An 11,665-nucleotide genomic window follows, 5' to 3' on the forward strand; every position below is an offset into this window, starting at 1 on the left:
GCTTTTGTAACAAGAAAAAAAAAGCACTATTTCAAAAGTGGAACTGCAGGATGTTGTGAAACACTGATTGTAATGATACTGTTGGGGATCAGATTTTGGTTTCTGGTGCAGTTTTATTGCACTGAAGTAATGGACCGATGATTTTAGTTCCATGAAGCCTCCTCTCCACGCCACAGAGGGGGCTGGCGGGTTGCCAGTGCAGAGCTGACGTTCACCTTGACTTCCAAAGCCTATGTTTGCCCACATTTTCTATGTGGAGGCATAAGCCCAGTGCAGAGCGACCTCCTCCCCCCGCCCCGGACAAAAGTTTTCTAAACCTTCATGATACCAGCTTCTTCACACAAAGACAACATGCAAAAATAGCCTGTGTGGGGGGCAGGCTTGGCGAGAACATACTAATGTCCAAAAAGAGAGAGGCCAGCCTGGTGGTGGGGTGGTGTTCTTAGGTGGGACAACACCACCAGCCCCATCAGGTGCTTTCTGACCAGCACAGTGCTTCCCCCCTTGGCTGTCCTGGCACTACAGGCTCCACAGCAGCCCCCCGCCCCCACCACCAACCTGGGCTCTGTTGGCATGTGTCCGCCTGACTGAGCAGAGAACTCTTCCAGAACATTCCCAGCACTCCTTCCCAGTCCCGCACCTGTGTCTCCCAGGGTGTGCCTTGACGGGAGCAGGTCCTCAGTTGCCGTGTGCAACTGAATTGATTTGTGCGAGCAATAATGGCATAACGAGTACATTCGAGTGCGTTCCTGCCGTGGAATCCAGTGCAGACACCAAAAACAATGCTTTGAAATAATGTATTGACCTGGAAGAGGGATCAGACATACTACTACTTAAAATCAACAAGGGCAGAAGGGGGGTCCAGAAGTGAGTAGGGGGTACAGAAGTCCATCTTGGTTACAGTCATAAACATGCACAAAGAGAAGATACAAGCCAAAAGAAAGCACATCAAAAATATACAGTGGCTGCCTTGGGGTAGTAGGACTTATGGGTGGTCTTGATGTCTGGGGTTTTTTTCCCTAAGTGTTTTTAAGCATTTTTAGAAATAGTTTTTGCTCCTGGGAAACTGAGTTTTAAGGAAATCTAAGTCTGAAGAACAAGAGAACAGAGACATGAAAAATAGGAGGGCTTTGCTGGGAGATGAAGTGTTAGAGACGTTTAGGGTAAATACGTTTCTTTGAGGGAAGAGCCTTCTCCACCTCCTACATCAAGGCAGAGTCCCCAGCCCACCTGCCTGGTCCACGTTCTCCTCTGTTCCAGCCGCAGACGCTGTCAGCTGGTGCACTGGTCAGTTTTCTGAGGATGGGTGCAAGGTGGTAGCCAGGGCTCTGGTCCGTGGAACCAGAGAACCAGAGGAAGAAAATCAACCCTGTCTCCCCTGCCCCCTTGATAACTTCTGCAATAAAGCCATCAGAATTTCCTGCTGCATCGCCTGACTGCCAGGGATGGGAGATTGTGAAAATATTCAGAAAGAAAGGAATGGTCACGGGAATAACAATTCCCTTCCTTCTGAGGCTGTTTCCAGAAGTACCACACATTATACACACAGCCTTTGTCTAACCCACTGCCTGAGTGGTTTGCTTTTGGTGAATAGAAGAATTTTCTCTAAGGGAAATTCCGCTGCCAATAGCAGTTCCCTATTCCTATTCCTTGCTAGGTCTCAAGGTCATGAGTCCCTTATTCCTCAAGGTTTCCAAGAGCCTAAACCCTGCAATCGAGGATTATGCAGGGGCAGGGAGCAGCAGCAGCTGCTAGCTCCCAGCTGTGGGCCAAGTCAACTGCTGAAATCACTATTTCCAAGTTCATTGGTGGTGGGGGAGAAGATGGGGGCTGCTCAGTGGCTTTGGTTGCAAGTGTTAATGTTCACAAATCTGCAACCCTGTTTGGGGCCCAAGACCTTCACCATCACCCTTTGTCCCACCTTCTGGAATGTCCCAGTTCACTCACTCATCTCCAGGGAGAAGTTTACGGAGAAGACTCAAGTCCCAGAAGTGATTTAGTCTAGACCTCACCCCCGGCGGGGGGCAGGGGCATCTGGTCCACGCTGCACCAGTGGTCAGACTCTGAGCTGCCTCCTCTGCAGCCAGTGTGCCTGGCAGGTCACTCTTGCCAGGGCCTAAGTCAGAACCCATTAGAGAGTTCGTGCTCCCCCGTGGAGGGAGACATGGAGCTGGCCCTCTCCAGCCTGTCAGTACGGAAGGCAGGGAGCCATTTCACCACGGGCATGGCCAGGAGCCGGTGGAACAACTGGCGCAGGTACTTGCGGAACCTCTGGCCGACAAAGACGTAGATGATGGGGTTGATGCAGCAATGCGTGTAGGCAATCATCTCTGTCACCTGTACGGCCACGTCCAGCTGTTTGCTCTGCACGCACTGATTGGACAATATGACATCTTGGAAAGCAAAAAAAAACATACTCAGATTGAAGGGCGTCCAAAAGAGAAAGAAGATGAGCATGATGACAAAAATCAGACGGACGGCCTTGGCCTTCTTCTCATTGGGCCGCTTGAGCAGGATGTTGATAATCCCCGCGTAGCACACGATCATGACCGCCAGAGGCAAAATCAGCCCCAGGATGTTCAGCTTCAGAGCCTGGAACCGTCTCCACTGTTGTAGTTGTTCTTGAGGGAAGTGAAGGCTACAGGTATAACCAGTGAACTCCTGCTGTGTCTTAGCAAAGTGAAAGCCCGGGATGGCAGCCAGGATGGCCAGGACCCAGGTGATGCTGCTGGTGATGATACCAAAAGTGACGGTCCTGGTCCGCAGCGCAAACACGGCGTGGACGATGGCCAGGTACCTGTCGATGGTCAGCAGGATGATGAAAAAGATCTCGCTGTACAGGCCTACGTAATAAAACCCCGACAGCAGCTTGCACATGCCATTGCCGAACACCCAATTATCCTTCAGGCTGTAGTCAATCCAGAAGGGCAACGTGAAGAGGAAGAGCAGGTCAGAGAAGGCCAAGTTCAGAAGGTAGATGCTGGTCATGCTCTTGAGCCTCTTGTATTGCATGAGGACCAGGACCACCAGGATGTTGCCGACCAGGCCAACGACAAATACCAGGGAGTACAATGGGGGCATCAGCTGAGCCCCAAAAGCTCTCAAGTCATCTTTCTTGCATGGGGTTGCAGCCCCATAGTCATATTCTGTGGTCACATCATAGTTTTGGGGGGAGGTGGTGTTTTCCATCCTGGCTTCTCTCACAGGTTCAGGAAGATGGTTTCTGAATTCCTTTGCTATTAAGGGCAGTGGGCTCTGGGCAACAAAGACAAGGAGGGGATTATATATCTTTAACTATTTGACAACTGTCTACTGAGTGCCTACTGTGTACCATGCCCTGGGACCTGAGGATGACCAAGGGGAACCTGGTCCTCTCGCTGCCCTTGTGGAAGCTGTACTTTAATGGGGAAGGGAGGGGCCAACAAACAAATAAGTGTGCAGAGTGTGAATTCAACTACTTGGCACTGAGTGTTGTGAAGGAAAAATCTGGTGGATGAAGAATTCAGACAAAGGGAGACCTCACCCACATTCTTCCCCACCAATGCTTCCCTCATGCTTCCTGCAGACTTGGCATTGGACTTGGCGCTAAACAACCCTGGAGGGGTGCTGTTATTGTCACCCATTTTAGAGGCGATGACTGAGAAGTCTGAAGTGGTGAGGACCTGGGTGTGGCGAGAATGAGAGCTGCAGCCCCGGCCTGGCGCACGTCACTCTTGCACCCATTCCTGAAACCACTCAGCTTTCCCGCCTCCGGCCACACAGCCCTGACCTTGCCCTTTGGAGTCCACAGAAGGACATGGGATGGAAAGTAGTTCTGGATGAGAGTCAAAAAACAAACTGATGGGTTGTCGTGGCTTTGGAGGCTAACACGATTCTCAGTGGGGTGACACACAGCACTGGGGGCACATGAAAATGTATGGGCATTTGATCTTTTCTGGTTGTCACAAAGCCTAGGGATGCTCCTATCATTTGGTAGGCAGGACCCAGGGTGTCCTACGGGGCAAAAGTCATCCCACCCACACTCCAGTAGTGCTGCCATAGTGAAATTCTAGGAAGCCAACCCCGTCCCTCAATAGAGGACACCGAGGACACCTGTGTGGCCCTGATGGGGCACAGGCAGGTTTACAATATCTCCACGGCCTCTTGTGAGAGCCGTGAGGATTTGCAGGAAAGCACAGGCTGGGGGGAGAGGGGTGACTTGGTGAGAATAAAGGGGGTTCTGGGGAGAAAGAGCTCAGAACAGCCTCAAGCCACGAGATGTTGCTCAACATCCAGGTGGAAGCTGAAATAAGTTCTTAAATAGCTTCACCCAAGATTATTTTGAAACAAACACCAACAAGAAAGAGCCACAAGAGAGCTCGCCTTCAGAAAACTCCCCAAGCCCTGCTCTTCAGCCCTCCTTTTCCATCCTTTCTGGTCACTTACTGAAGACGCAGGTAACCTACAGCTGTGTGAACTTGAGAACACTTACCTCTGGGTCTCCTCATCCATAATACGGGAAAGTAACAGTTACCTTGAAGGGCTACCATAGGGTAAAATATGAGAAAACCCACCCATGATACTTACCAGGACCTTAGTAAATATTAGTGGAATATTAGGTCACTCCTTCCCTGCAGTGACCCTTCCCGGAGGCCCATTGCCACCAGGAATGTCCCAGGCACCAATCCTCTTGTGGCTGATAAATCCTGCCCCCCAAGTGCCCCCACCAGGTCTCTCTGTAGCTCACTCACCTAGAAAGTGAATTCTGCTCAACAGCAATGGACATGACAGTCCCTCCCCATGTGAACTACGCTTTGAAATTTTCAGTATGTTGCCACAAATCTGAGTTGCTTTGACTTAAACACCAATTAACGACATAGGTGGTACCTATATCTTATTTCCCAGCTTCAGTCTGGAGTCTCTGGTACTCTCTCCTCTATACCCTGCTTAATGTGTGTTTTCTGCTCAGAGGTTTACACTGTGCACTGGCCATTGGAAATTAAGTGCACGGTGGGTGCTGGGCACCTGAGCCGGGGCACTGTTATTTCCTGCTGAGTCCATTCCTCTGCTCACGCTTCCATCTCTGGATTTGCCCCTTGGTTGAGTAAGCAGCCCTCTTTCTGGAGAGACCCAGCCATGTTGACGATTTCTGATCTCCACTGTCTCTGCTGGTGCTGGTAGATTGACCGGGCAGACAGCAATTTGGGGCCTGGGGGGGTTCATGGTACAAGCAACAAGTGGTTTGGAAGCACAAAGAGCAGCTAGCACAAGACTTACCCCATATGCCCAGTTTTGGGGGGGATTTTGGCAAAAGTAAAGTCACGTTGAATCAGCATTGTAAGAAGTCATTCTGAACTGAGAGTCACCTCCATACCCCTGACCCCCAACCTCGTCCACTGTTTTTCCAACTTGTTGGGCACCAGGCAGTAACTTCAGGGCCCGCTGTCCCAGAGGGAAAGGGGCCGGACTGGGGCCCAGGAGGAGAATCCGAGGACCTTGTTGCTATCCAACCTGCCGGCCCTGCTGCAGACTGCTGCAAAAGTCTGCCCCGAGGCCATTGCCCAGGGGTCAGCTCTGACCCTGGACCCAGGAACCCTCCAGTGCCAACATCCTCCAGCCTGGGAGTCTCTAAGCAGAGAGTCTGTGAGGGTAAAGACACCAGGCCTGCTGGTGTGCAGGAGCTGGCTTAGCCTGGCTCATAACAACCAATAGTGTGCATGTTTTCTCAACTCCATATTCGTGGAGGTAGCTTGAAATCAACCATAGTGGGAATATTTACACACAGAAATCGGCAAGACTCAAAATCATGACTCAGCAGCACATCAATGCCCCCCAGTCTGAGTAGTCCAAGAGCTGTCCTGCCAGTGGGGACTGGAGGGTCAGTGAGTGGCACACAGCCCGGTGGCAGGCTGCGTAAACTCCTGGAAATTGCTAACTCTGAAAGACTGAGGCCTTCCCAGGTTTTTGGAGGAAGAGTTGAAGTAGATACCTCCAAGCAGCCCCCGTGCCCCTCCATCTTCGGAACATGATTCTGCTGACTCCGTTAGAACAGGAAGACGCATCCCAGGAGGTCACCTGGCCGGCCCCCTGCCTTCAGCTGGGGGGAGTGTACCTCTTCCAAACTCAGCCCGCAGTGGGATTGAGGATCCTCGGTTCTAGTCTTCTTACGAAGTGGGTTCAATATCCAATTGATATTGAATGCAGATCCAAGATCCCTGGATCTGCAAAGGCTTTTCTCATTCGTGTCTCCCTCTTGCTACACCGACTTCATATACCAGCTCCAGTTTTTATTTACACGGGAAAAATTTGGGAAGTAAATTTCTCTTGAACAGCCTTCTACAAAAAGTGCCTCTTGTCCCTTAATACTGGGACAACTTACTTTAAAAAAAAATTTATCCTCCCACAAGGCCATTTTATTCATTGCTTTTAGAGAGAGAAAAACATCATTGTGAGAATCAATTGGTTGCCTCCCACATGAGCCCAGACCAGGGATTGTACGGGCCCAGACCAATGATGGAGAATGAAACCCGCAACCTAGGAATGTACCCTCACAACCCTCCTGTTATGGGACGAAGCTCCAGCCAACTGAACGAGCCACACTGGCCAGGACTGGGCTGACTTTCCTAGTGACAAACAACCCATCGCTCAAGGCAGCTTCCCTTTTTAAGCAAAAATAAAAACCTATTTTACATCTGAGTGCCCAGTCTTATAAGTCCACCCATTCTCGTATTGCTACACAGCTCATGGCCTCACAGATGCCCCCGTGGGCTGCTCGGACACACTGCACACACGTCCTCACTCCAGACTCCCTCCAGGGAAGACGACAAGACAGAAAAGACAAGGGCCACTTACTCTGGCGTCAAGGAGCTTTGTCCACAGAGTCTTTGTTTCTAGAGCGTTTAGAGTCTTTGTGTTCAAGGTTCAAGGTCTCAACAGAGTAGGAGGAAGTCCTCAGCTTCCTGTGTAATGATGGAGCCAGGACTCTGGGGTTCTCAGTCGTTCAGAATGACAAGAAGGGGACAAAAGTCTTCCTTTTGTGTGGTTGGGTGTCCATGCGTGGCCACAACGCCCACCAGCTGAGGACTTTTTCTGTCACTGGACCGCACTTCGCCCTGGGGAGCTCTGTCTTAAGGGATCGGGAGGGTGGGGTGGGGTGGAGCTGAGTGGGGCAAGGTAGGCCCCAGTGCAGTTCTCAGAACTTGTGGAGCAACTGCAGGCTGGGAATTGAGGTGGGTGGGGCCGATGCAGGGCGTGGAGGCTTTTTTTCTTTCCTCTAAAGATTGCAAGTGCCCTGGGTCTTGTGTTCCTCAAAAAGACCTGGCTGTTAAAAGCCAGCGGACAGCAGCGGCTTCTCTTTGGCGCCCTCTATGTCCTCGGCTTCTCACTGCTCTGAACCCTCTCGCTTCTCCCCTGTCTGCGGCCTCCCGGCTCCTTCCCAAAATCCACAGAGCGGTTTTATTTAGAGGAACCTCCAGCCTGCAGGGGATCTGGGGCTGGTGCGTGGAGCCGGGCCAATGCAGGCCGAGTTCGAATCCCAGTTCTTCACTCGAGACACAGGCAGATGGCGAGCCTTTCTAAGTCTTCGTTCCCCCCCCATCCAATGAGTGTGCTGAACGCTTAGGCTTGTAGGAGGATGTGAGAGGTCAGCTTGTACGCGAAAAATGTCACGGGCAGCTGGCACGAGGAAACATGTCAGATGAGTGATGCTCACTACCTTTCTCCCCACGACCACCAGCGCCTGCGGGCTGCCCGTGCCCCTCAGACTCCACCTGCTTCTCTGTAAAATGAGGATTCGGCCAACCTTTCTCACAGGCCTGCTGCCAAGCGCCACTCAGAAGTCATACACGGGGACGTGCTCTGAAACTGTCACTTGTCCCTTCAAGGCTCAGTTTCCTGGTCTGTAAAAATGAAGACTTTAAACTAGGTGCCTCAGTATCCCCTTCCTTGGAACATCCCATGAGTCTCCTGGGTTGGGTCTCCCCCCTTGGGCAGCCTGTCCACAGAGACGGTGGAAGAGAGAGGTGGAAAGGTAACCAGATTCACAGCGAAAGCCTTGGGCCCAGGAACGTGTGGCCTTTGTGCAGAGAGCAGAGGGTGGCGGGGGTGGAGGGTGCACATCAGGGCCAAGCCTCTGCAATCAGGCATCCGGCATTCGAACCCTAGGTCTACCTTTCATTCACACTGGGCATGTTATTTAAGCTTCCAAATGTCTCTTTCCTCTACTGTACAAGGTTTATAATGCCAACTTCGCAGAGAGAATTACGTGAAGATATATACACACATACCTATAAAGAAATGATTTAGTGTTGCTCTTGAGAGCTTCAAGTGCCTGTCTTAATTTGGGGTCTCCCTCCCAGGATGTAAGACACAAGAAGTGTGTCTGCAGGGACCCCAGGAAACACCACAGGGGAGGGAAAAGTGGGGTCGGAAACACGAGGAACTGATGAAGGGCGGTGCTAGAGCCACCGTCCCTGTGGGCAAGCCAAACTCAGCCCTGCTGCGGAGCTCAGAGGCCCCTAGTGTCACCCCAGCGTCAGGTGGGAGGGGTGAGGAAACCAGGCAGTGTCCATGACATCTCTACCTGCCCACCCCGGGTTGAGGACTGTTCCGTGGGGTATTCTGGCTTCCCGTCTGCCCTGCTCCCCAGGCGGGGAGCCCCATGTTTTCGGGAAGCAGGCTGCAGCGTGTAGAGGTGCGTGCTGAGGTGTGTGGCCACGTGGCACTCAGCGTGAGCACAGCCGAGCTCCCCGCGCCTTCTCCATGAGGGGACCCTGCCCAACGCATCAGCTCTCAGTCCCACCCTTGCAACAGCAAATGGGAGAGGGGGATGAGCAAATAGAAGGGGGCACGTGCCCGGTGGTGGGCAGTACCTAGCTGGCAGGTCAGTTCGGAGCATGAGGCCCGCCTCTTCCTTGGTCGTGACTAAGGTAAGCACCATGGTCAGTACCTCTGATCCTTGACTGGCTTTCCAGCTCGGTCCTAGGCTTCTGCAGCCCCCACGACACAGAGAAGACATGCCAGGCAAATATACTTGTTCATTGGACAAATACGTACAGAGTAGCCATGACGCGCCACGCACTGTGAGGTGCTAGGGACACAGCGGTGACCAAGAGAGATGGGCCCCATTCTTCAGGTGCTCACAGCTTAGCAAGAATCACAGACAATTAAGCAAGTCACTACAGTAAGGAGCAATGTCATGGCCTGGGAAGGACCCTGGGCCTTGAAGGGAGCCCCTGGGGTGGGAGGGGCTTTGAGAACCTCTAGAACAAGGGTTCTCAAAGTTAGGACCCTAAAGCAGCAGCATCAACATCCCCAGGAACTTGCTGGTGAAGCAGATTCTGGGGTCCTATTCCAGACCTACTGAGTCAGAAATTCTGGTTCTAACATGCCCTCCCCATGATTTCAACGTGCGCTCTGGTTTGGGAACCATGGACCTGGATTTTTCACCAGGCCTTTGGCCTGAAGCCCTGGGGGGATCTCTCTCCAGGAAAACTGGGCTGTGCCAGAAGTAAGCTGGGAACACTTCTTTAGCTTACAGCCTAAGGCCTGAATAGGAGGCTGCTCTGTAGGCTGTCTCCCCTTCCCCAATACCCACACCCCGGGTCCCTAGGGCCTTTCAAAGGTGGGAGGCATGCACACACACACACAGGTGTTTAATTTTCTTTTTTAACACAGGTGGAACATATGATACACATTGTTTTCCAACTGACTTTTGTCTCATGAACCCAGGAGACTTCTTTACCGGCACACAGGACCAGCTTTAGGAAGGAGCTGTAGCTGCTCCCTGAGTGGTGGGAACAGAGCGAAGTATCAGTAAGGCGCACACAAGATCCTACCCAGGACTCTGTCTAGGACTCTGATTCCTTAATCCGACACCCAGTCCAGGGTTAACCCTTGGCCTGGCCCAAGGGCCCCTCCTCTCCCATTTCACCAACTTCCTTTTTGTGTCTCATCCACGGCATCCGATCCTGACTCAGCCCTGTCTCAGCTTCTCCTTTCCTATCTCAAACGCAACATCCCAGAAACCTTAGGTTTTGTGTACCCAGGACAGGGCAGGGCTGGGCTCCTTGACAGCAGGCACCCCGGTTGTCACGGTCACCTTTCAGTTTCAACTTCAACACTAGGAAGTTAATTTCCAAGAGAGGGGACAGAGGCACCATGACCACGGAGACCTCTCTGCTGCCTCATCCTGGGACACACTGCTGGGCTGCTCATGGCAGAAGACGCTGCTTCTGACCCCAGGCCACTTGCTGAACACAGAAGCCCAGCTGGCGAGTATCCCCCAGATAGACCAGAGGGGCTTTGGGTGATACAAGTGACCCTTAGTTGCCAGCTTAGCCCCGCCCGCTCCACACCACCTCACTTTCTCCCCGCTTACCCTCCTGCCCCACTCCTTCCACCTTGCTTCATTTCCTTCCCCTGCCTCTCTGTCCACTACACTCCCGCCCTGTATTCCATCTAGCCAGGTGGCCATTTTTCCTCCTTACTCTCTGCTTCCCCTTGCCTGCCTGGCCCCTCCCAGGCTTTTCTCACCATCCCGTCCTCCCTCTTCCCCCACTGCAGAATTCTACAAACCCCAACCTAACAACCAAAGGAAATGCAACCAATGGTCCTTGGTTCCTTTCTCGGTTCGGCTCAGCTGCCCTGTTGTGCTGCGTCATGTCCCAAAATGCAAGAGGATATTGGGCACATCCACGTCAGATTCCTCCCCTCCCACCTGAATTACCCAAGCGGCCACCTCCTCCCTGAAGCCTCCCACCCTCTGCAGTAGGAAGACATCCATGAAGGACAGAGGCTCTCTGAGGGGTTCAGGCTTTCTTTCTTTTGGGGGGGGGGAGTAGAGATCCCTTTTCCACACCTAATTATAGACATTGGACAATTTTTACAATAAATAATAAAGCAATTTACTCAAAATAGCTCCAAAAATTAAAAAGAACAGAAACACTGTCTCACTAACCTAGAAGTCAGCTCTGGTTTGGTATTACTCTCTACCATTCTCTTATAATAATTCTTGATGACGAATTGAGAATTATTTATCATCAAGATGAATAATCTCTGTCTCTGTCTGCCTTTGCTGTCTCACAAACAACCTCCATCCTCAGGGACTTTAAATTATAATGACATTTTGTGATTCTGTGGATCAGGTGGGTGGCCCACAGTGCCTTCGCTTCCGGGTACGGCAGTGGGCCCTGGGTGTCTCCATGCTTCCATGCTTCCAGGCGGCCGGACCAGCTTCACTGCATGGCTGTCTCAAGCAGAAACAGGAACTGGGAAGCATCTTAAGGCATAGCCTCCGAAGTCACATAGTGACGCCGCTGCTGCATTCTGTCAGTCAAAGCAAGTCCCCGAGCAAAGTCACAATCAAAAAGTAGAAAAAAAATACCTACCTTTTTAAGAGAAGCAGTAAAGTCACGTGGTAAGAGGCTGTGTGTACCCAGATGGAAGGACTTTGAAGCCACATTTACCTTCTACTGAAAGCACAGGTTTCCTGCAGCTTCCCCACCTTGAACTCCTCTCCTCTAATGGTCTTGTCTTCTCCATTCCTCAGCCACTCACACTCATGATCCTGACCTCTGGACCTTTCCATCATCGACGTCTGTAGCCCTGCACATCTCAGTTCCCAGCAGCCCAGCCGCTGACCCCACCACCACCTTTACTGCCCACCCCCCTCTAGAACTTCAACTCC

The 11,665-nt window shown here is 51.9% G+C and overlaps 1 protein-coding gene across 1 annotated transcript; it reads right to left on the reverse strand.

Annotated features, from left to right (window-relative positions):
- Window positions 1-783: 783 nt before the first annotated feature.
- On the reverse strand, window positions 784-7,204 carry CCR1 (C-C motif chemokine receptor 1). The gene is made up of 2 exons (XM_037129931.2): window positions 6,832-7,204; window positions 784-3,255 (listed from the first exon to the last, which is right to left on the reverse strand). Exon 2 carries the CDS (start codon window positions 3,187-3,189, stop codon window positions 2,122-2,124), a length of 1,068 nt encoding a protein of 355 aa, XP_036985826.2. The 5' UTR covers window positions 3,190-3,255; window positions 6,832-7,204; the 3' UTR covers window positions 784-2,121.
- Between the last annotated feature and the right edge of the window lie 4,461 nt (window positions 7,205-11,665).

The sequence above is a fragment of the Artibeus jamaicensis genome, unplaced genomic scaffold (assembly GCF_021234435.1).
Source record: "Artibeus jamaicensis isolate MK-2021 breed Jamaican fruit bat unplaced genomic scaffold, CSHL_Jam_final contig_519, whole genome shotgun sequence".
NCBI lineage: Eukaryota > Metazoa > Chordata > Mammalia > Chiroptera > Phyllostomidae > Artibeus > Artibeus jamaicensis.